Source organism: Pneumocystis murina, assembly GCF_000349005.2.
Source record: "Pneumocystis murina B123 chromosome Unknown supercont1.11, whole genome shotgun sequence".
Lineage (NCBI taxonomy): Eukaryota > Fungi > Ascomycota > Pneumocystomycetes > Pneumocystales > Pneumocystaceae > Pneumocystis > Pneumocystis murina.
In genome coordinates, this window is record NW_017802369.1 from 160,099 (window position 1) to 182,842 (window position 22,744).

The window sequence follows — 22,744 nt, forward strand, 5'->3', positions numbered from 1 at the left end:
ATGAATATATGAAAAAAAAAATACATGAAAAGATTTGAAATAATAAAACTATTATTTTTATACATAAATTCTATTACATATTTTATAATTGAGAAATAAGTGCTTTTGCTGCACTTGTAGGATTGATTTTTCTTCCGTCCTGAAAAAAAATTAATAAATAAATGAATATTTACTATAAATAATTTACTTTATTGTAATGCGCACGAAGTGGTACTACCCGAATTCGACGGCCTTCACGAGATCTTACACGAACAATATGGCTATGAATTGCACAAGAAACACAATAATGAAGTTTAATATATAATTTGGGCAATGCATATTCCTGGTATACACTAGCATCTGATATGTCTCGAATTGCTGCAGATTCAACCATATTTCCTGTATAAATATGAAACATCATTTTTATATTATAAAGGAAACTTACGCACTGTAAATCTCTTGATTGCTTTATCTTTTGGGACGCACCGTGCACAATTAGAGCATCGTATTGAATCTGTATGACCTCGTCCGTGCTTATTACGTCCGTTATTCCTGCGTTTAAATGTCTAATTATAGTTAATATAAAAGAAAATATTCACTGAAAAAAAAGTATATATTGTTTTTGTTTTAAAACCATAAAATCTCTTAATCTTTTCTAAAGTCTATATTATTTTCATTTACTTACCATTATTTTTAAATTTTGTCTTAAAAAATCAAGTGACGTTTTTCTGTTATAACGTATGTGTCCCGTTACATAACAGATGTAATCCGTATAATCCAGTCTATTAAGGGACCCGTACCCATTAATATTCCTGCATGTTTGCTACGTATAAACCAGAGCCAGCAATTAGAGGGTTTATTCAAATTAATAGTTCTCAACATCCAAATAGTATAAATTATTCCGGATCCGCATCCAAAGATATAAAATATAGGTGAATGCCCATTCATATAACCTGCCCATGCCATTGTAGTCGTTTGTAACATAGAAAGTGCAAATAACCAAGGTTTAGTATGTTTTCCAAGTTTAAGAGCCATTGAATAAACCGATGCTTGTGCATCATCTCGTTTATCCTTATTGTGTTAGAAATAAAATAAATTATTTTTTAATGAAAACTTTTATTATATTTACCTGATGTGCATAAATTATATCATACATAACTGTCCAAATAATTCCTGATATATAAAGTGGTAAACATGATCCCCATGTCACGTGATCCCACCCAACTAAAGCCGGCCACCCTAATAAGATCCCCCAATTAAATGTAAAGCCTATTTCTTAGGGTTGCCATGACAACGTGATCTTACCTAAAACAACCTGTGGATACCAAGTAATTCGTTTCATAAGAGGATAAACTGTGACAAAAATAAGAGAACTGGCCCCTAATAATTGACTAATAGTAATTAGAAAATGGCATTAAAAATCATATAAAAAAGCATTAAATCAAGGAAATAAATTTTTATTTTTATATATATTGGGTATCTCCTGAATATCGTCCTTAATATTATTTTTGTTTTTTTATGAAAATTTTTTGCGCATATAATACGCATATATTCAGTTATATTGGGTCAATTGGCTTTTATTTTGATTCTAAACTTATCTTTTTTTATTTTTCTTACCATTCAACTGGAAGTTGTATAAGAATACCTGCTCCACCAGCTAATTGTAATCCAAGAAATGCTATAGCTTGACGAGCACTAAGTGCTCCTGATGCTAAAGGTCTCATTGCTGTTCGTTCAACACGTGCATCAATTTTTCGATCCCATAGATCATTTATAGTACAACCTGCTCCACGCATTAATATGGATCCTGCACCAAATAATCCAAGCATTGATAAAGTTTCATGAGCTGATATAGTTTGTGAGTATGCGGCCATGGTAATAGACCAAGTTGAGGGTAAATATAATAGCCACGCGCCAATAGGGTTATTCCAGCGTGCAAGTTGTGCATAAGGAATAAAAAATTTTTGGATGGAAAGTTTATTAATTTTTCTTAATTTTAATTTCAACATATACTTTTTATTTGAAGATCGTTTTTTTCGTAGATCTCGTTTATATTTCTTTCGATTATTTAAATATTTCTATAATTTTGTTTATTCAGGTTATGTCACGTATTCTTTTATTTCCAGGTATGTTTTTTATATGTATTATTTATTTCTTTTTTTCTCTTTATATTGAAAAAATTTAAGGGCAAGGTACGCAATATATTGGTATGGCACGGCCATGGATTGAAGCGTTTTGTGAGGCTCGGCATTTTTTTAATGAGGTAGATGAAGTTCTTGGATTTTCTTTACAAAAAGTTATGAATTATGGACCATCGGTCTGTTGTTTTTTGACTCTGTATTATATATTGCATATTAATGGGGATTGAAGAAGGTTCTTGATCAAAGTGAAAATGCTCAACCTGCTATTCTTGCTACTAGTTATTGTATTATTGAGATATTACGTGTATATTTTTTTATAAAATTAAATTATGGATTTGATTAGGAATTAGAAGCATTTTGGTATTGAGTTAAAAGATTATTTTACATATACGATGGGACATTCATTGGGTGAATATACATCATTACTTTTTGCTGGAGTTTTTTCATTACCGACTGCTATTCGTTTGGTAAGAGAACGTGGTGAATGGATGAAATCTATAGCATGTCATGAAACTCAAGTTATTGCTGTGATGCAGAAGCGTTTTATACTTGATACATTGATTCAACAACTTAAAATATTTCAAGAAGAATTGCCGGCTGGTCAAATAATTGGTTTAGCTAATGATAATACCGTATATTATTCAAATAATTTTTTTCGCACTTGATATTATTAGAATACACAAATTGTTTTATCTGGCACTAAACAAACACTTAACACATTTTTAACCCGATTTTCTTTACGTAATCGATGTATATTACGTACAATTCCTTTACGTGTTTCGGTCCCTGTTCATTCATCATTTATGAATCCTGTTTCGAATAACTTAATGGATAAACTTGATACTCTTTCTTTGTTTCCACCTTCTATTACTGTTATTTCAAATGTTACGGCACAACCATATCCGACTGATCTTTTTTTATTGAAAAAACTTTTAGCTAGGCAGACTAAAGAAACAGTTCAATGGTTTCAAAGTACACAATATGTCTTAAAACATGTTGCCCCAATTCAATGGGTTGCTATGGGTCCAAAACATGTTATTTTTCATATGTTAACTTCACAGATTTCTGAACACTATCTTTTTAAATTAGCTTCAGTTAAGGATATTTTTCCTCTGTTAAACAGTTTAGAAAAAAATATTATTTTAAATTCTTAAATTTTTATTTTCCGAGAATTTTCTTGACCTTTATTAGACTTTATTATATTTTTTTATGACAACTTTATATTCTATCTTTGAAATATTATAAGTATTCATTAAAAAATCATTAAATCTTATGTTAATCTTTTGATTTTTTAGGCTCTGCTTCTACTACATACAATACACATACGTCATACATCATATATTAAATATCTATACCTATCACTTATTTCTCGCTTTTTTTAAATATACAACATTATTATTCTATTTCAGATATTTTCTTTTCTTGTTTCCTAATTATTATCTGGATCTATTTTTATGACTTCTTAATTTATTATTCATGCGCTGCGAACACTTTTTTAATGCGCTTTTTCTTGCATAAAAAAGTATAAAAACATGATATTTATTGATTCGATTGAGAAATATATCGATTATCACATTAAATAGTTTTTTCTTAATTATATTAATGTTTAAAGGAAGTTTATCTGCTTTAGCAAATGATGGAAATATTCCAAAGATTTGTCCAACAGCTGTGATTGTTGGATCAGTTTTCGAACATTTGACTTCGTATTTAGTTTATGGGCCTTTTTTAGGTCGAACATGGCAACGTGCAATGATTTTGGATAAAAATACAGAGTTTTGGGCTTCTAAAAAGACAGTATCGGCAGGTCTTATGTATGGTGTATCTTTTATAAGTTCTGGTATTCAGGTAATGGATTTTTTTTTAATCCAAAAGCTTATATTTGTAGGTATATGCAATGGCAGCTTTGCTGAAATTAACGGGAAGCTTTAAATATAAAAGTGCATTTTACTTAAGCACTCTTGTTTTTGCTGCAACTACTTTACCAAATATAGTTTCTGGTTATTTCGTTGAAAAACGACCTAAAGAATATGTGTTGGTTAAATTTGTTTCGGGCTTGGCACAAACAGTTGGGCTTAACTTTGTTCTTGCAAGTTATCATCTTCGTTGTAAAAATTAAAATTATGTTATTGAAATTAAAATCTTTCTATAATGTTTAATAGAAATAAATTAGAAATATCCTTCTTTCTTAACTTCTATTTTATGTTTTTATCTTTATATTCTTTTTTTGAAATGCAAATTTATTTTTTTTTTGAATATTCATTTTTTTAAAAAATGAAAAGAATTTTTCTCTAAGGATTGTAATAAATCTTCTCAGATTCAAACAAGTTTTTGTTTAATAAAAAATCTAAAGATTTTATTTTTTTCTATTAAAAAAATAAAACTTACCCTTGAAGGTGAATGGTTTGCCAAATGGATGTTGCAAATAAAATAGATAATTGAACTAATGCCCATTTTAATACACGCCCGTTTGTTATTTCACTTTGCGCCCTAAATTCTTCCTCTTTTTCCTATTTAAATGTTAATAAGATTATGTAATCTAGGTTTTCATACACGCATCATTTTCTGTGCTAATTTAATTTCAAAAATTTGTTGATTTAACCGTTTTGTCGTTTTAGCCATTTTTTCGACTATTTTCGTTGTATTTTCTTGACTTATATTAGTTTCTCCAACTATAAAATCTAATGTAAGACGAATGTGTTGTAATTGATGTAGTTCCGTGTGGATTTCAAAACATATTTGATATTTTGAAGTTTGATCCGATGTAAATATAAATTGACTTGACCCAAATCCAAGCTGATCTGATATTTTTTCGTTTGATTCCTGTTCATTTTATTAATTTTTTTCACTCAATTACTCGTTCTGGTTTTTTATATACATAAATAGTTATACGAACTCCTACTTCTTTGGAGTTATTATAATACTTTAAATTATCTACTGTATATTTTCCTCATCAACTATTCAATGAAATCTTAATAAAACACTTGTTTATTTTACCAACAATAAACATTCCTTTTGGTAATTCTTGAAGAAAACATGTTTTTTGCAAACCTTTTTTTAATTAAGCCTATTTTAAAACAAAAAAGGGCCTACCTTTAAGATAAAAATGAAATGCATTGGTTATTCTTATTAGAAGAAATGCAAATAATATTAAAGATCTTTTAAATTCCATTTTTTTTGAGAATAAAAAATCAGAGGTTAAGTGAAAAACGTATTTAGTGTATTAATAAAAAAATATATTTATACGAAAAAATATTGATGATTTTGTATAAGATGTAGTTCCTATTTGTATAGATTAATGATGTGTTGCTTCAGTTATAATATTATATTTTGTTTATATCAAATTATTTAGTTATCCTTAGAAAATAGAAAATATAGATTGTATGATTGATTGATATGAAAACAAATTAAATTGATAGCTGAAGGAGTTTTATATTTTTTTTTGAAAAACCTTGTCTTGAAAATTTTAGATCGAAAGATGTCAATATGATCATATGGATCTAGAAAAGATAAAAATGTTGAGTTAACTTGATCTATAGATGTGAAGAGTAGTTGGTTTTTAGATATGATGTGTTTGAGAAGCTTAAAAAGATGAATTAATGAAATATAAGAAATATATAGATAATTTGGTTTATTTGTATATATGTTGCATATGGTGTATATTTTATTATAGTTTTCTGGAATAAATATTTGTTTATGTTTATTTTATTAATTTTATTGTAAAAACAAATTGTTATGAGGACTTGCATCAATTGTTTGCTCATGAATATGATCCATTGGATTTGGTGCTGCCTAAATATATAAGGATTTATATGCTAGCTTTTAATAGAATATATACCTCGTAAATTGTAATAACAGGTTGTTTTCGAAGCTGTGTTTTTTAATTAAATTATCTAATATTGATTTAAATCATACTTCTGACCAGATGCCTTTAAAGCCCAAAAGACAAATACGTGTTTGATTCATTTCTATAGACCAATTGCTTGGAAAAAATAATGTAATGTTTCTACAACTTCCATAAAATTGAGTTTTTACTGGATATTCTATAATCTATTACTAGTTTATATCAAATTTTTCATATGTATTATGTTTAACTTCGCCTGCATTTTCTGGTGCAACAAGATCTATAGATTGTATAGGTTTTAGTGATTCAATTGTATCGAAATCCACATCTTCACGATTCATGAATCTTTATTTGTATTAACTTTAGAAAAATATAGCAAAGGCCTACATTTCACATCTTTTTGGAGCTGTTAAATCTGGAAAACATCTTAATACAAAACTTTTAAGTTTTACTATCCCAGTAAAGCTATTTATATTAAAAAAAAAGACCTTTATACAATTCTTACGGAATATATAGAATTAATTGATCATCTGTATCACTTTCAAGAATCTGTATATAATTTAAATACATATTTATTATTCCATTGATTCTTATAAACCTTAGTTGTATCAAACCGGTTGCTCCATGGCTTGACAATGCTTCGACCCATGCCTTGTTTTACTTCATTAAATGTACAAATTCCATCTGTCATAGTAAGTTTAATAAATAAATAAAGATATTGTACCAAGGTTAATATGAGGAAAAAGCCAAGATGCATGTTCTTCTTGCACTTCATGAATACAAGTTGTGTTATGTGGCATAGTGTGGTTTAAATGTCGATGAAGGGTAATATAAATATTTTTGGAATATCCAAATGAATATATAAAAGTAGATGATCGTAAATGAGATTATGTATGCTTATATATAGAGTTGTTTATATTTGGGCTTTCTAGGGTATTTTTCTTACATTTGATTTGAATAAAATGCATCTTGTTAATTATATATATCATTTTATATATTTTATAAATTATGTAGTTTAAAGTTTTTTGAAGAAAAACGTCTTTGTAAAATTTTGTCTATTATAATTTTGGAGATGCAGGACTCTCACTTTTTTTTGTTTTCTTTTTTTTTTTAACGATTGTTGATGTAGGATCAAGTTTGGCTTTGAAATGATCGTCCGAACTATTTTCTTGAAGTTCTTGCTTTGTTTCGTCTTTGCTCTGAGTCATATCATACAATTTTTCCCGTATTGCATCGTTTAGTGCTTTGCGCATATGTTGATTTGCTTTAATATTATGTATTGGCATTTCCTTTGAAGGAACTTCTGGTGCTGAATATGAATATTCAGTTATGGAAGAAAAATGATGCAAATTATGAACAGAAGCTAATGCTTGCCGAAGTGATAAGATAATATTTAACTGTATTCGCTTAAGTTTATATATTTTTGAATAAAATAGCTGTCAAACCATACGAGAAGAAATCACTGAGTGAATACTTGGTGCCATATAAATACTTTCGTTTGCTACGAAATATGCAGCAAGTACGGATGCTATATCATATATAATAAGTGATTATAACGGAACCTATTTTTAATTTTACCATCATTTTCGCTTGATCGGTGTTGTTTATAGATGACCCATATATCTGGATCTTTTTCTGCTGAAATTACAAATTCAATTCCCCGCATTTTCTTTAAATGGCCATGAAAATCTCCTAATGTGTTGAATTGTGTTTGCATTTTAAGAACTTCATTATTTGAATGTCGATCATAAAATGGGGATTGTGAAAAATAATCTAGAACTATTTTTTTATGTTAAAAGCGTATGTTTAAAACCAAAGAGTATTCAGAAGATATGTTCTTCAGATCTCAAATATACCATTGTCTGTACACAGTCTTCCATAAGCCTAAGAAAAAAAATCAAAAGATGTAGAAATAAGTGATTAAAAAAAAACATACAGTAATCCATTCTGGCATTCGCCAAGCAATTACTGAAAGATCAATCATCTAAATTAAAATAAAAATATCTGAAAAATGCTAAAAAAACCCAAAAGACAGTAGAATAATTTGGACGCTATCGAAATGTATTTTTCAAGTATTTTGAAAATTTGTCTCACAAAATAAAAAAATGATAATCTCAAATAATACAAAAATTACGAAGGAATTTCTTCAAGAAGAAAAGTTCCAACGAATCGCTCAATGATCCATTGTTGTTTATCTATAGGAATCCATTGTTGATTAATATTTTGTCTCTAAAAAAAATATAAATAATAAAACTAAATAATTTTTAAATATTACACATGCAAAAATTGTTGCCATCCATATATGTTGATAAAGTTGTTTAAATTCTTCATGTGTCCGTTCAATTCCTCGTAAACGTAAAGCTGCCATAATTAACCGTTGTAATGACTGAGATAATTAATTAGAAATCTATATTTATATTTGCAAAAAAATGTCCTACTTGCTTGTTTTTTTCTGCTACACGTGCAATGAATTTGCTTGGATTAAAGAAACTACATAAAATACGAAATGGTTGCCCTGGTAACGAATGGCCATAGAGAAGAGCACGTGTACCATCTGACCATTGAAGAACCCAGCCTGATAAAGAATCACCACTTGGTGCACGTTTAGATTCCCAACGTGCAAAATATGCCTTTATGTACTTATCTGCTGCACAAACCTGCAATTGAGGTCCATAACATTTCCAAAAAGGAATATTACATATCTGAACATTAGCTACTAAAATTGCTGAAAGTAAAGACGAATGAATTAGTGGGGTTGTATTTTTATCTAATATATCTATAGTATTTTGCTGATTTTTATGTATATTTTCAAATGAAATGGGTTCAAGACAAAAATGACCATGCCAGTTTTTAGTCTTTAATTTAACAGGCAAACGTCTTTTAAGTAAAAATGAAATCTTAGAAATTTTTGGAACGTATTTGGAGGTAGATTCTGGTTCTTCTTTTACTAATTTACTCATAAATCAATTTCTTTGATTATAATGTTAAGGCATATCGATGATAAAGTTCACGTCAAAAAAGGTGACTGCGGTGATCAAATATATTCGATGAAAAAAGTGAATTTTTGAAAAATAGAATATGGTAAAAAAAGGTATGGATAATAATATTTTGGTGCTATACGTCTATATTTTTTTGTTTTAAGAGGAGTTTATGGAAAAAAAGTGAAACGGTTAAATAATAATAAAAATGATGAAAAAATTGAAAAAAAAGTTAAAAGGAAAATAATGGGGTTTTTTGTTGTTAAAATAGCTATTTATTGATATTATGGATTATTATAATTGAATACAGCTTTTTTTTGTATGAAAAACTGATCGTAATAGGGAAAATATCTAAGACAAGTGATACTACTTCGAAAGAGACTATAAAAAGTTCCAACCCTACTGCAAAGGCAGAAAAAGCAGCAAAAGCAGTAGCTTTGGGGAATCACAGTAAACTAAAGAGGCGGGTTCGTACAAGTGCAACTTTTCGTCGACCAAAAACCTTGCGTTTGTCACGTAAACCATTATATCTTCGAAAAAGTATTCCTCATGTACCTCGTTTGGATGAGTATAAAATTCTTATATGTCCTATGAATACGGAAAGCTCAATGAAGAAAATTGAGGAGAATAATACCTTGGTTTTTCGTGTAAATATTAAAGCTAATAAGCATCAAATAAAAAAAGCTTTTAAAAAACTTTATGATGTTGATATTCTTAAAGTATATTTTTTAAAGAATTGCTTTATCATGTCTTACTCAGAGTAGGTTAATACATTAATTTCTCCTAATGGTATTAAAAAAGCTTATGTCAAGCTGACTGCCGATATGGATGCTTTGGATGTAGCAAACAAAGTGGGATAAGGAAATGCTTTGTTTATATATTAATGAGATTTTTAGATCGGTTTTGTCTAAAGTCTTTTCTACTTGAAAGAACCCTGTATAAATATTGATTTTTTTCATTTACTGTCACTTAGGACTTTATTAGTTATATATAATATATATAGACTAAATATAAAATCTATTTATAATGATACAAAATATTCTATTTTTTCTTTTGTTTTTATTTCTATTATCATATTCTTTAATTTATTATTTTTGCTGAATTGTATATAAAGTATCTTATCGGAGTGCTCGAGTAAGGTTAATATAAAAAGTATAAAAGGCGGTTAATAGAAGACATAAAGTTGTATAAGGACTCTTTCAAAGCCTTCGGAAGCGTTAAAAGGTCTTATTTGGACAATCTTTTATCATTTTAAGGGGTTTTAAGCGTTATTTTTTTTGTAAATTTTTGGGTTAAAAGACTTTGAAAAAAATTGTTTTATACAGATTTTTAAAGTAATGGATATCAGCGCATACAAGCGGTTAACGCTTGGAGAAATGGGTCGGGAATCTTCTGTTACGGTTAATCAGGTTTGTCTTTTTTTTAAAAGAAAAAACTATTTTAACATGCATATAGCGCTCATTGATAGGTAAAGAGGTATTATGATAGTTGATTGTTCTAATTTTGTACGTTTCAGATAAGATTTTGGCACGTTATGCTTCAGAATGTATGTTTATGGTTATTTTTATGGGAAAATAACATATTAGATACACTTTTTCGAGAGTTACTTCAGAATTCAGATGATGCATGTTCACGTCATGTAGAAATACATTATCAAACATTGAATGATCCCGTTAATTATGAAGATATGTCACAAATGACTAAAAGATTATGTTGTCAATTGGTTTTTAAAAATGATGGTGTTTTGTTTAGAGAAGAGGATTGGCAAAGAATATCTCGGATTGCGGAAGGAAATCCTGATGAAGAAAAAATAGGAGCGTTTGGTGTTGGATTTTATTCCGTTTTTTCTATATGCGAGGGTTTTTGGATAACTTGTATGATAATTTGATTGATAAGATTAGATCCATTTGTTATGTCAGGGAATCAAACGATGGTATTTTATTGGAAGAATGATCAATTATATGTAAAACGTGCTGTTATAAATGCAGAGGTTCCTATGACTACTTTTTTATTACAAATGAGAGAACCGATGGAAATGCCCTATATAGCTGATTTATGTAGATTTTTAACGACGTGTTTTTCATTTACACGGAATTTATTGAATATTTCACTTTACTTTGATGGTTTCAGACTGGTTTCACTTTCAAAATCGAAGGAATTGTCTCAATTGGTACCAATTCCAAAAGAATTGATACTAATTTCGCCTCAAAAAATCATGCGTATTGATACAGTAGTAATGGAATCGTTGAAAATCCGTGCTTCTTATTTAAATTTTGTCTGCTGGCATCCTAAACGTTCTGGTAAATCGATATTAAGACCTAAATGGATTGATAAAATTAATCCTTTCAATCATGATACTTATGAAGATATGGATCCGAATCTTGAAATAACATCTGATATCACTTTGAGGTTGTCTTGTTATCTAGGTAATCTAAGATTTTGGTAATTCTTTTTTAGGATTGCGAGTGCAATGATTCAAGTGTCGATTAGCCCTTCATATAAAAAGGAACTTGAGAGAGTTACAAAAAAAAAGCCTCCAAAAAGCACTAGGGTTCAGTTGCTTTATTCTGATCATCTAGGAAACAATGTTACGTCTCGTTCAAAGATTTTTTTTTCGGACCTTTTGACATGTCATAAACAGGGTAATGTTTATATTGGGTTTTCTACACATCGTATGTAGTTATTTTTATTAAGATATATCTGATAAAAATGTTAGAAACAACAGGATTTGGTGTTCATCTAGGAGCTTCTGCTTTGATTCCTACTGTTTTTCCCTTTTTTTTTTATAAAAGACTTATTTATTTAGGTTGAAAGAGAGAACATTGATTTGGTTGATAAGTTTGTTAAATATTGGAATAATGAAATACTCTATTGTTTTGGGATATTGGCTAGGTTTATATAATTGTTTTTTCTTTTTTTTCTTGATTTTGTTAGAATTATTTATCATTATGAAATTCAACGGATTGTCGATCATTTTCAAGACGATATAAAGACTTCTTTTATATATGTTATGAATATGTTCACCATTGAAGCTTCGACACCATTACCGATTAGTAATATTATTGAAGAGGCTTTTTTTTCATGTTCTAAGTTCTGTTCTGTTCCTTTGATAGCTGATAAAGTTATTTCATCTGATAAGATATATTTGCCAGATTCCAATATTGATTTCTTACCTGAAATGCCTTTTATTTCTCATGATGTACTATTAGAGTCTGCTAAATTTTTCGATAAGTTAAAATATATGGATATGATTAAACAGATAAGCCTTGATGATATTTATAACGAGTTATCTAAAACAGCACTTACAGTTCAGAATACACTTTCTTTTATAAAGTGGCTGAATAGAAAATCTAATATTGATTATATAATGCGTCTTAAACTCATAGGAGCTGTAGTTATTTCTGATCAACACCTGGGAACGATTAATCTTTCTTATTTAAGATGTTTTTTAAATACTAAATTGATACCACCAGATATGCCATTACCTCCTACATGTGCTCCATATGTTTTAACAAGGAATTTTTCTTCCAGTGAACTTGAAATTCTGTAAGTTTTTTGCAATTTCTTTATTTTTGATATTTATTCATAAAAGTGATTGGAAGGAATTAAGTATGTTGGAATGGTTAGAATATATATGTTCGCCTTCAGTTTTATCTACAAAAAATGACATTAATCATTCTTCTCAATTTGCTTTGCGAGTTTTAGAGATAGTCTCAAAAAATTGGGAAAAAATGGATTATGCCGATCGTAATGATATAGTTATTCTTTTGAATTCTAAAACGTGTATTCCAACTAAAGATCATGGCATGCGGATTCCTTCTGAAACATATTTTCATACGGTGATATTATATTATATATATATATGTTTATGTTAAAGGGAATAGGTAACATTATTTTCAGACCTTCCTGTGATCGAGCCTATGATTGTAATTTTCTTTTGTTAAAGTTTTTATCTATTAATGTCGAATAGGGTGTGAAAGAAGCATTTTTGTCCGATTTAGGTGTACGCAAAGTAATTAATGATAACATATAGAAATATACTGAATGTTATAGACTGTCAAATATCAAGTTATTTTTGATAGGCTAATAGGAGGTGGAGAGTGGTCACATATAGACCTTATTTGTTATTTAGCAAGTTCTAAAGAGTATTTGATTCTTTCTTTTGGTATAATATTTAATTAGTTGTAGTAGTATTCCTTCATCTGATTTTGAGAAACTTAAAAAAACTTCTATATGTAAAATGGAGGGCAATTCTATACAAACATATCCTGTCTGTGAGCTTTATGAGCCAATTGATTCTTTGAGGGCATTATCTTTACCCGTTATTCAATGGTCTCAAAATGTATTTTTATTATTTAAAGATAACTCGCTTATGTATTTTAGAAATGGAATCCGTCATCTAATGAAGCACTTTTGCTCTTTTCACTTGGACTCAAGCGATTTCCTTCTCCAGATGTATTAGTTAATCTTGCTGCTTCAGGTCCATCTGAACTTCGAGAAAAGGCTTTAAGTTTTTTTATTGCTAACTACTATACTTACAACTATGAGTCAACTTATTCTTTCTCTAAATCTAAATTAAAATTCTTGCCTGTTCAGGATAATAATAAGCAGACTAATTTAGAAAGTCCTACAACATGTTTTACCAATAAATTTTGTTGTGTTTTTGGATTTAGAATTCTAAGATATGATTTGATTTCGGAGGCTAAGAAATTTGGTGTGCAAAATGATCCTAATATTGATGACGTCGTTTCTATTTTGATAAAAACTCCGCCTAATACAATTGGACTTGCTCGAGCTCAATTTGAATATCTCGCTTCTAGAGTTGGAGAATTAAAGAAACCTGTTTTAGAGAAGTTGAATAAAGCAAAATTTATTCCTACTCAGAAATTCCATAAGAATGAAATAAGCCATTTGAGTCCTGATTTATGTTTTATTCAGGAAGATGATTCTGTTTTTTACAATCAAATATTTGATTTTGTTGATTTTGGTCACAAAGCAAATGTTTTTCTAAAGGCATGTGGTACCTTGTCTCAACCGTCATTTCCTCAGCTGGCTGAGTTGCTTCTTAAGGATCCTAAGCATATTTTCGATTTGGTTAAGACACCTGAAAAATATCAAGACATATTGAGAAAACTTGTTATTAGTAGCTATTTTCATAAAAAGACTAAAGGTATATTTCGTGATATGGAGAATAAACCTTTTCTTCTTGCATCTAGAAAACGAAAAAGTAAAATGATTGGAAATAAGTTGTTTTCTGAGAATCAGGAAACTGTAGAATATTTGCTTTCTGATGCCTCTTCTATTTTCATTGTTGATGACGTATGATTAATTATTTTTATGGTTTAAAGCTTATAATTTAGGTTGTTTCTTATAATTTGTTTTCTGAATTTATATTGGCTGCACCTCAAGAGGATATTTTGGAAGACTTTTATCAAGTAGGATTTATTAGATTTTTTCGAAAACTTACTTTTTATAGTCTTTAGGATCTAAACGTCTTTCTTCTGTTGTTCGAGAAGAATATAAATTTAAAGGTCCAAAAAAGGAGAATTCTGAATCATATGCTCTTAGAAAATTATTTATCGATCGCTGTGGTTTATTTTTGCATGAAACATCAACTGTCCTTCTTCATGATAGAGATTGGCTGGTTTCAAATTTGAGTGTAGCTTATCTTGAAGGCATAAAATTACAAAGAACATTGAAGTTTAAAAATATAAATCACTCTTATGAGCACTCGGTAACTTGTGCATTGGATCCTGAACTTGAATGTTCTGTTTATCTTACGAAAAATTGGGATTCGTATGATGTTGCTCATGTGTTATGTAAAATGTTGTTTCAAAAGCCTGCAATTCATGATCCTTTGCTTCTTTCATCACTTATAACTACTGATTTGGACGTGTTACAGCAAAGAGGATATAATATACAAAGGATTTTGTATTCTCAAGATTTAAAGAAAAAGGAAGAAGAAGAATTTCAAAAAATAAATTCAAAACATGAAATTGAGAAGGAAATGGAGAAATATTCTGTTGATTCTGAATTACAAAATATCTCATCTATAAAATATCCTGGGTCTTATCCTTTCGAAGATTTTAAAGATAATAATAGTAATTATGATTTATTAAATCTTGATAAAAATGAGATGTCCTCTTCAATAAAGAAAAAATCAGAATTTTTGGAGAAAAATAATTCTAAGGATTTTAAAATGTTTTCCAAGTTTCAAAAACCTTATGGCTCTCAGAATAATCATGAAAAGGAACATAAGGATTTTTTTTATGAAAATATTTCTATGTTAAAGAATTTTTTTATGAAAAAAGTTAAATTAAGGAATAATATGCATATAAAACGTCCTGTGGATTATGAGCAGAGTGTTGTTTCAAATCTTTATCAAGCAATTAAAGCATGTAAAAATAGCAATGAGTTATCGGTGTGTTCGTCTATAGAAATTGTTGATGTTAAAGAGGCTAAAGAAGGTTATTGTAATATTTCTCATTCTCATAATTTGAAATTTGTGAATCGAACTACTGATAACATAAATGTTTATGTTTCAAAGGATATTCATTCTGGTGAATTATTTATAATGAATAATAAAGATAATATAGATTTATTCAGTTCTCTGATATTGAAGAAAATATCGGCTGTTTTTGGTTTTAATGCTTCTGTTCTTAATATTTTTTATGACGATGATGGACCGACAATTGCTTTTAACAAAAATGGATCTATTTTTTGTAATTTAAGGTAAATATTGTTATATTTATATCATTAGGGGTTTAATAATATTAGACATTATATATTATTACATTCCAAAAAGCTTGTTTCTGGTAATTTGAAAGATGTTCTTGTAAGTATCTGCTTGTTTATATTATTTCTAATATTTTAGGCTTTTTGGTTTGTTACTATTGCACATGAGGTAGTTTTGTTTTTCTTTTTTTTCATATTTTATAACAATATGTAGTTATCACATAATATTGTTTCTGAGCATGGGCATGTTCACAGTTTTTATACGTATGTTTATAAGTAACAAAAATTAATACTAATGAATTATGTTAGAGAATCGTTCATTTCACATTATATGACAAAACTAGTTAAATTATTTTAATTTTTGGTTTATTTGAATAGTGAAAGAACACTCTGTAATTTTAATATCATTTCATCCCATTCATTTTGTGGATTTGAGAGACTTGTAATTGCCCCTCCTGCGCCAATATTCCAATGATCTTCGTCATGATAACGAAATGTACTTCGTATAATCACACTCCAATCGCCTCCGCCACATACACTAAAATATCCAAATACGCCAGAATATATATCTCTTTCTTTTTTTTCCAATTCACGTAATAATTCTATGCTTCTCTTCTTAGGTGCGCCCGTCATACTTCCCGGAGGTAATGTATGTGCTAATACGTCAATGCCTGTATAAGGAGGTTGTACGGTTCCTCGAATTACTGACACAAGTTGATAAACTGTTTGATATTCTTCTACTTGCATAAGTGCGGGTATATGAACATTTTTTGCTATTTGACACAAGTCGTTACGTATGAGGTCTAAAATCATTAGATTTTCTGCATAATCTTTAGGATTTTTTAGTAAATCGGTTGCTTTTTTTAAGTCAATTGAAGGATCTTTGCGTAAAGTTCCTTTAATAGGTCGTAATTCGCATAATCCACTTGAAGACCAGCTCAAGAATCGTTCTGGACTAGATAATAGTAATGTAACCCCGTTTAATCGAAGATATCCGGAAAAGGGTGCTGGATTTAATGTTCTTAAGTGTTTATATAAGTTCCAATCATCTATTGGAGTATATTTTTTAGACGAAAAAATACGTGTTGTTGATGTTAAGCAAAGTTCATAGGATTCTCCTTGTTTTATGTAGTTTTTGGCAATTTTAATTTTTTTAAGATATTGATTTTTGTCGGGTAAGACAATCCGTGTTTGTAAGATGTTTTGGAAATGGTTGTTTTGATTAAATGAGTTTTGTGAAAACGCTGAATTATTTGAATATTTGTTGTTGAATGATCGAATAATAGCTGCTGTTTTTGTAACCCAAGGATCGTTTTCAATTAAGCTTTGTATAACTACTTGGTTTTTTATTACATCTATAACAATGCTTCTTTCAAAAAATAGTAGATTAACGTCTGGGTGTTTGAATTTGCTTTTTTCATATATATTAGATGTATAAATTGTGTATTCATAATTGAAATATCCAATAAATCCCCCTTGAAAAGGTACCTCTGAACTATTATTTACATGTAGTTTATGTATATTATTAATTAACCATGTCCAAATATGTGGTCTATCTAATGGAATTTTTTCTTGTCGATCTGAATAGGTTTTAATAAGATGCATGTCGGGAAATGTATGAGTTAATGTATAATGGCCTTCTGAAGGAACACCAATGATAGAGTATCGTCCCGGTTCGCTTGTTGATTCAAGAATAGCACATAATTCTTTTTTTTCAAGATATAGTTCTTCAACTAATTGGACTGCTGAGATTTTAATATTTAATACTTCGAAAAAAACTGTTTCATGCTTATTTGCGTCCTCAAATATAGGAATTGATTCATTATGTCTATCAAGTTTTTTATTAAATTTTTTATCTGATTTTTTATTAAACTTTTGATTGAATTTTTGATCAAATTCCTGATTTTTTGTTTTGTCCCATTCAATTATAGTTCCTAAAGGTTCTATGGTTTGATGCAAATTATTCCATCTCTTATTTAATACGATTCGTGGTCGTCTTTCCTTCTTATTAAATTCACATACAATTTTCCAAAAATTATATATTATTTTTTCTCCATGTTCTGACAAAAATGATTCTGGATGATATTGAACTCCATAAAAAGGCTTATTTTTATGTTTTACTCCCATCAATATTTTTCCATTTTGATCTTCAGTCCATGCTAATGCCTCCAATACAGTTGACTTGTTAATATTTACGCAAAATGAATGATATCGTACTACTTTAAATATTTCTGGAAAACCCTCAAATAAATCTTGTTGCGTATGTTGAATTTCTGAAATAATACCATGTGCTACATATTTAAGTCTTGAAAGACTTCCCCCCCATTCAAGACATAGTGTTTGCATACCCAAACAAATCCCAAAAACTGGTAAAACATGTTCTTCTTTTAATGACCAAACTACTGAGAAAAGTCCGATATCTTTTTTATTTCCCGGATTCCCTGGTCCCGGTCCAAGAATACAACAATCAAACCCATCAATATATTCATAAAGTGTTACACTATCAAATTGATCATGACGAATAATAAAAAGCTCTGCTGATGGAAGAACCGTTTCAATTAATGAACAAACATTATAGAAATAAGAATCGTAAGCATCGATAAGAAGAATTTTTCCTTCCCAATCAATTGCTGAAATTTTGTCAACAAAAAGACAACATTCAGGATTCATTTAAAGACGCCTTAATATTTTTAAAAAAGGGTTTGATCACGAAGGGTTTTTAATTGATAAAAAAGATTCTCTTGAATTTAACTGATAAAAACGCAAAGAACCGATGCGTGTTTTTTCATATGTTAGAGCATCGAGAATACGAGTTTTGGTCAGAGGTGAACCTATTATATTAGAAGGTTTAGAAGGAGTAAATCCGATATGTATAAAAGAATTAGAGAAGAGAGAAGGTAAAAAATAAGAAAAATAAGAGGAAAAAAGAGTAAAATGGAGGGTATTTATAGGTATTTTAGAGAAGATAGAGTTTTTAGAAGGTCAAATTATGTACGAGTTTATGGTGAAAAATGAAGTATGTTATGAATGGTTAGAAACGTTTGAAATTAGTCGAAAAATATGGGTAATATTGAGTGTTTTTGACGCAAAAAAAGAAGGATGGAAGGAGGGAATTGAAAGGGAAATAAAATGGATCGGAAAGAAATACAAATCAGTAAGCGTGATACGTTTTTTAGTGAAAAATTTGCCATTGGAGGAAAAGATGGATGGAATAGAGGTTATAGGATTGTCAGATAAGGGGGAAATGGAAGAAAAATCATGGAGGGATCTGGTTTATAATATAACGTACAGTTTACTTAAGGAATTTGAGATTTTTGTAGGAAAATAAATGATAAAAAGATTAAGGAAAATTTAACGTTAGGGATAGGCAAGAAAAATACAGGAAAAGATGTGGATTGAGTCTCCTTATGTTTCAAAATTTGGAGAAAAAGCTGAAGAAATGAATGAATATGAAGAAAAAATGGAAAAGATAGGAGGTACTTTATTGAAAGGACGAAAGATCAAGATTTTAGGGGATTTATATTTATTATCAGGATGTACATTGGATGCATTAAAAAAGTATTTTTTAATTATTATATTTTTATTTTAATGAATGTAAGGTATACGGAATCAGCAATGTTAGCTAAAGCGTCTAAAGATTATATATGGCATGGTTCTGCGTTAGAAGGGATTGGAGTTTGTTTAGTAGTTTTATCATTTCTTCAAATTGAATATCAGGTATGGTTATTAAATAGGTTAAAAGAAAGGTTTAAATTTGAAAAGATACCGATTACTGCTTTGCCCTCTTCACCGCCTCAATTGGATAAAATAGGATCGACGAAGATGATGACATTTAAAGAAATAGATTTAAATGTTTCAAAGCCTCATGTTTTAGATTTTCTTTTGGATTTGCATATGAATATTATTGATTTGTATCAGAAATCGTATAATTGTTCGAATGAAAGGGTTCCGACATTATGTTTTTCAGAAAGTGTGCTTCGTTTTGGAAAACTATTATCTCTTGTGCATTTGGCGGGTGGTTGGAATCACATTGCGTTAAGAAGTATTATTTATGATGAATTTTATCTTATTCCGAAAACACGTGTTTCTGGTTATCCTCCAAAAGCAGATATTGCCTCATGGTCAATGCGTGCACATAGCCCATATGTAAATGAATTGGACGTTGTTGATAAATGTAGAATTTATGGGGGTCTTGCAAGTATTTTAGGTATGGTGGGATTTCGAAGAGCAAGAGCTATGTTTTTACGAGAAATTATTTCTACTCTTACGCCTGTATTGATTAATTCTAAAGTCGACTGGATTACAGATGATAGTGTACGTTTAATTGCTCAAATTGCTTTAACGAACTATTCTATATCTCCGAAACATTCAAACATGCAAAATTCTAGTTTTTTAATACATAATCTTCTTGATGATCTTTGTGATTGTTATGGCATTTTAAGAATGGATGAAAGATGTAAAAGTAGGTCTGAAGTGGAGTTACTAGAGAAATATGGTTGGCCTTCTTTAAAAATTACTATATTGAAAGAATGTATTTCGTTTTGTGAAGCATTACCTGATTTTTCTGGAGTGTTAAATTTTACGACTAAAATACTTAGTATTGCATCCATTTATCTTTCTCGAGATAATCAAATTCGTTTTGCATCGAACATTCCTCGTATTATTTTAGCTGTTAGGAGCCTTGGATTAGATGAGCTTGAAGCAGATTATTGGGATCGTGATATTGTACAATCTATTGAATTTATACCGTATGATAATATTTTATATTAAATTTTCATTCATTTATTTTTAGTGGTTCTTCTAAATTTACTCCAATTCTTTATTCCGGTTCAGAATTAGATAGTGTTGATAAGGATAATAATTATCCAAGAGATCCATTTATATATAATCCTTTTATCAAAAAGAGTAATATTCCTGTTAAGGTAAATATAATAAATAATTTGACTATATTGCTAATCTGATGTTTAGCATCTATTAGTTGAAGGAGATGTTGCTGAATTTAAGATAGTTTTGCATAATCCACTTTCATTTGAATTGGAATGTGTTGGTATTTCATTGTTGTAAGTGTTTTCGGAATTGTTTCTATTAGTATTAATTTATTATTGCTAAGTACTGAGGGTGTTGAATTTGAATCGCAATCAACATCAGTAGTTATTGGTCCTCAAAGAATACATATTGTTCGATTATTTGGTTGTCCTAAAGAGCCTGGCGAGTTTGTTGTTAAGGGATGTAGAATTCATCTTTCAGGTTGTAAAGATGATATATTTCTGGTAAATCGAGGACTTTCTTCTGTAGAACATGAGAAGTTATTTTTAAATGTTTTTTATGAAGGAAAAATTAAATCTATGGGTCTTAATGTTTATTCCGTTATAAAATCATCTATTATGTCATTAAAAAATGGAGAAATCCCTCTCAAAAATACATTATCATCTATACCTATGACAATAGAGGAGAGTTTTGAGGTTTTGCCTGCTCAGCCAATTTTAATAGTAACTAGAACGTCTCTTGTAAATGGATCTATCATGTTATTAGAAGGAGAGCGGTAAGTTTAATTGTTTTTAATAACATTAGTTGAAATTGTAGGTCTACTTTTACAATAACTATAAAAAATGTTTCTCATATTACTATTAATTTTCTTCTTCTTTCTTTTACAGATTCAACAATTAATCCTTTGAAAGATGCTTTGGCTTCTAAAAATATTTCAAGAGAAGAAATATATGAATTGGAATTGTTTCTTTATAAGAGACAAGCTTTTGTATGGAACAAAAAAGTGTCTCATTTTTCTTTGAAACCAGATTGCGAAGAAGTTTTGGAAATTGAGATTTTTGGAAAAAGGGGTCTTACTGATGGTAAGATTCAAATAGATTATGGAAATGTTGAAAACGATTCTTCTCATGGACGGTTTTATACTCGACGTGTTGTTGTTCCTGTTATTGTTACAGTAAATGCTTCTTTAGAGCTTGTAAATTGTGATGTCATTAACATAGTTAATGATATTAAAGAGAGGGAAAATATTCCTGATATTTCTGAAGAAATGGGTAGTTTATTTCAATACGCAGGAACACATGAACACGAAGGAGTAGAATATTGTTTAGGGCTTTTGGATTTTCGAAATATTTGGCCTAAACCATTATGCGTTTATCTTAATGTTCAAAATGAGGGTAATATTTTTTTCTATATTGACTTTTGCTTATCCTTAAATAGGTGATGAACTTTTTAAAATAGAAAAACTTATTTATCCAGGAGAAACTAATAGGTAAATTTATTATATTTATGTGCAATTTTAATATGTATTTAAGGCTTATTTTTCCATTGAAAAGAATATATATTTCTAGAGAAGATTCTCAGAAACCTATTCCTATTGTTTCTACCCGTCAATTTGTTGTTTCTAACACAAAAAAGGATTCTGAAGTAGATGATTATCAACAAAGAGAATCATTTTGGTTGCGTGAAGCACTATTTAGGATCATTGATGGAACGTGGGTGCAACCGGGAGCTGATAGGAAAGGTGTTGTTGAATTGCGTGGCTTACGTATGACACCGAAAATGGTTTATTCTTTGAAAGTGGAAGATATTAGTGTTGTTCTTGAAATATCTGGAGTTGTTAAGAAAATTCAAAGACTTACATGGCTTGTAAAATTATATGAATTTGTCACTTTTACATTGAAGATTATTAATAGAAAAGGTACATGTTAGATTATTTTTGTTATTTATTTTAATCATTTTTAAAGAATATCCTATAAAAACCCTTGTTCGAATTCAACCCTCCTTACGCTATCAAAATCAGACACTTGTAGATTTGTCTCGATGTGTTACTTTTAATGGTATAATGCAGACTGTACTTCCATTGATTGAATCTCAACAATCCCATGAAGAAAAATATACAGCTGTTTTTATGAATCGAGGTGAATATGAAATTATGGCATCTATACAAGAGCTTTATGGTCCTGACAAGGGGCGTATGCATGTTTCTAGGAATCATCTTATCGTAAAATGTGTAGATGATATAGAATTGTAGGTATAATCCAAAATTGAGATTATGTATACTTGACATTTACTTGACTAACCAA

At 29.2% G+C, this 22,744-nt stretch overlaps 12 protein-coding genes across 12 annotated transcripts; 5 read left to right on the forward strand and 7 right to left on the reverse strand.

Annotated features, from left to right (window-relative positions):
* Position 1: 1 nt before the first annotated feature.
* Positions 2-688, reverse strand: PNEG_03610 (40S ribosomal protein S26). Its single transcript, XM_007876435.1, has 4 exons — positions 665-688; positions 425-545; positions 188-378; positions 2-139 (listed from the first exon to the last, which is right to left on the reverse strand). Exons 1-4 carry the CDS (start codon positions 665-667, stop codon positions 83-85), a joined length of 372 nt encoding a protein of 123 aa, XP_007874626.1. The 5' UTR covers positions 668-688; the 3' UTR covers positions 2-82.
* Positions 689-729: 41 nt separating this feature from the next.
* On the reverse strand, positions 730-1,988 carry PNEG_03611 (4-hydroxybenzoate polyprenyl transferase; the record flags this gene model as incomplete). The annotated part of the gene is made up of 4 exons (XM_007876436.1): positions 730-1,050; positions 1,109-1,248; positions 1,285-1,370; positions 1,597-1,988. 4 exons carry the CDS (start codon positions 1,986-1,988, stop codon positions 730-732), a joined length of 939 nt encoding a protein of 312 aa, XP_007874627.1.
* PNEG_02499 (hypothetical protein) lies at positions 1,340-3,274 on the forward strand (the record flags this gene model as incomplete). The annotated part of the gene is made up of 5 exons (XM_007876318.1): positions 1,340-2,120; positions 2,166-2,296; positions 2,350-2,424; positions 2,471-2,752; positions 2,795-3,274. Exons 1-5 carry the CDS (start codon positions 2,081-2,083, stop codon positions 3,272-3,274), a joined length of 1,008 nt encoding a protein of 335 aa, XP_007874509.1. The 5' UTR covers positions 1,340-2,080.
* Positions 3,275-3,703: 429 nt separating this feature from the next.
* PNEG_02500 (hypothetical protein) lies at positions 3,704-4,236 on the forward strand (the record flags this gene model as incomplete). Its single annotated transcript, XM_007876319.1, has 2 exons — positions 3,704-3,965; positions 4,006-4,236. Exons 1-2 carry the CDS (start codon positions 3,723-3,725, stop codon positions 4,234-4,236), a joined length of 474 nt encoding a protein of 157 aa, XP_007874510.1. The 5' UTR covers positions 3,704-3,722.
* A 200-nt stretch (positions 4,237-4,436) lies between these two features.
* PNEG_02501 (hypothetical protein) lies at positions 4,437-5,289 on the reverse strand (the record flags this gene model as incomplete). The annotated part of the gene is made up of 6 exons (XM_007876320.1): positions 4,437-4,464; positions 4,506-4,627; positions 4,671-4,940; positions 4,996-5,066; positions 5,115-5,168; positions 5,211-5,289. 6 exons carry the CDS (start codon positions 5,287-5,289, stop codon positions 4,437-4,439), a joined length of 624 nt encoding a protein of 207 aa, XP_007874511.1.
* Positions 5,290-5,831: 542 nt separating this feature from the next.
* PNEG_02502 (hypothetical protein) lies at positions 5,832-6,761 on the reverse strand (the record flags this gene model as incomplete). Its single annotated transcript, XM_007876321.1, has 8 exons — positions 5,832-5,909; positions 5,956-5,988; positions 6,033-6,167; positions 6,213-6,306; positions 6,349-6,426; positions 6,467-6,510; positions 6,560-6,645; positions 6,686-6,761. The coding sequence occupies 8 exons, from the start codon at positions 6,759-6,761 to the stop codon at positions 5,832-5,834; spliced, it is 624 nt and encodes a 207-aa protein (XP_007874512.1).
* Positions 6,762-7,019: 258 nt separating this feature from the next.
* PNEG_02503 (hypothetical protein) lies at positions 7,020-7,945 on the reverse strand (the record flags this gene model as incomplete). Its single annotated transcript, XM_007876322.1, has 5 exons — positions 7,020-7,358; positions 7,407-7,489; positions 7,540-7,740; positions 7,818-7,845; positions 7,898-7,945. The coding sequence occupies 5 exons, from the start codon at positions 7,943-7,945 to the stop codon at positions 7,020-7,022; spliced, it is 699 nt and encodes a 232-aa protein (XP_007874513.1).
* Positions 7,946-8,091: 146 nt separating this feature from the next.
* Positions 8,092-8,921, reverse strand: PNEG_02504 (hypothetical protein; the record flags this gene model as incomplete). The annotated part of the gene is made up of 3 exons (XM_007876323.1): positions 8,092-8,190; positions 8,237-8,347; positions 8,400-8,921. 3 exons carry the CDS (start codon positions 8,919-8,921, stop codon positions 8,092-8,094), a joined length of 732 nt encoding a protein of 243 aa, XP_007874514.1.
* A 90-nt stretch (positions 8,922-9,011) lies between these two features.
* Positions 9,012-9,873, forward strand: PNEG_02505 (hypothetical protein). The gene is made up of 4 exons (XM_007876324.1): positions 9,012-9,052; positions 9,282-9,658; positions 9,704-9,790; positions 9,836-9,873. The coding sequence occupies exons 1-4, from the start codon at positions 9,040-9,042 to the stop codon at positions 9,848-9,850; spliced, it is 492 nt and encodes a 163-aa protein (XP_007874515.1). The 5' UTR covers positions 9,012-9,039; the 3' UTR covers positions 9,851-9,873.
* A 256-nt stretch (positions 9,874-10,129) lies between these two features.
* Positions 10,130-17,149, forward strand: PNEG_02506 (hypothetical protein). Its single transcript, XM_007876325.1, has 21 exons — positions 10,130-10,348; positions 10,395-10,407; positions 10,456-10,485; positions 10,526-10,798; positions 10,841-11,348; positions 11,397-11,611; positions 11,656-11,705; positions 11,746-11,831; positions 11,874-12,485; positions 12,532-12,778; positions 12,824-12,865; positions 12,910-12,951; positions 12,993-13,084; positions 13,128-13,281; positions 13,323-14,258; positions 14,300-14,374; positions 14,416-15,671; positions 15,717-15,774; positions 15,814-15,843; positions 15,889-15,938; positions 15,984-17,149. Exons 1-21 carry the CDS (start codon positions 10,277-10,279, stop codon positions 16,030-16,032), a joined length of 4,890 nt encoding a protein of 1,629 aa, XP_007874516.1. The 5' UTR covers positions 10,130-10,276; the 3' UTR covers positions 16,033-17,149.
* Positions 15,774-18,344, reverse strand: PNEG_02507 (aminodeoxychorismate synthase; the record flags this gene model as incomplete). Its single annotated transcript, XM_007876326.1, has 1 exon — positions 15,774-18,344. One exon carries the CDS (start codon positions 18,342-18,344, stop codon positions 16,041-16,043), a length of 2,304 nt encoding a protein of 767 aa, XP_007874517.1. The 3' UTR covers positions 15,774-16,040.
* A 92-nt stretch (positions 18,345-18,436) lies between these two features.
* PNEG_02508 (hypothetical protein) lies at positions 18,437-22,735 on the forward strand. The gene is made up of 11 exons (XM_007876327.1): positions 18,437-18,990; positions 19,042-19,232; positions 19,274-19,391; positions 19,437-20,422; positions 20,467-20,596; positions 20,643-20,734; positions 20,785-21,216; positions 21,258-21,835; positions 21,879-21,930; positions 21,974-22,359; positions 22,406-22,735. Exons 1-11 carry the CDS (start codon positions 18,664-18,666, stop codon positions 22,690-22,692), a joined length of 3,579 nt encoding a protein of 1,192 aa, XP_007874518.1. The 5' UTR covers positions 18,437-18,663; the 3' UTR covers positions 22,693-22,735.
* Positions 22,736-22,744: the final 9 nt, after the last annotated feature.

What these genes read in the sequence shown, in the direction of transcription:
- PNEG_02505 (XM_007876324.1), top strand. An exon ending in ATGATGTTGATATTCTTAAA is followed by an intron (nt 9,659 to 9,703) that starts GTATATTTTTTA and finishes TACTCAGAGTAG; the next exon opens with GTTAATACATTAATTTCTCC.
- PNEG_02506 (XM_007876325.1), top strand. Translation starts at nt 10,277, where the DNA reads ATGGATATCAGCGCATACAAGCGGTTAACGCTTGGAGAAATGGGTCGG. An exon ending in CTGAAACATATTTTCATACG is followed by an intron (nt 12,779 to 12,823) that starts GTGATATTATAT and finishes TAAAGGGAATAG; the next exon opens with GTAACATTATTTTCAGACCT. An exon ending in TCTATTTTTTGTAATTTAAG is followed by an intron (nt 15,672 to 15,716) that starts GTAAATATTGTT and finishes TAATAATATTAG; the next exon opens with ACATTATATATTATTACATT.
- PNEG_03610 (XM_007876435.1), bottom strand. An exon ending in AATCAAGAGATTTACAGTGC is followed by an intron (nt 379 to 424) that starts GTAAGTTTCCTT and finishes ATATTTATACAG; the next exon opens with GAAATATGGTTGAATCTGCA. An exon ending in TTCGTGCGCATTACAATAAA is followed by an intron (nt 140 to 187) that starts GTAAATTATTTA and finishes ATTTTTTTTCAG; the next exon opens with GACGGAAGAAAAATCAATCC.
- PNEG_02508 (XM_007876327.1), top strand. Translation starts at nt 18,664, where the DNA reads ATGTACGAGTTTATGGTGAAAAATGAAGTATGTTATGAATGGTTAGAA. An exon ending in ATGTTATTAGAAGGAGAGCG is followed by an intron (nt 21,217 to 21,257) that starts GTAAGTTTAATT and finishes TTGAAATTGTAG; the next exon opens with GTCTACTTTTACAATAACTA. An exon ending in GAAGATTATTAATAGAAAAG is followed by an intron (nt 22,360 to 22,405) that starts GTACATGTTAGA and finishes TCATTTTTAAAG; the next exon opens with AATATCCTATAAAAACCCTT.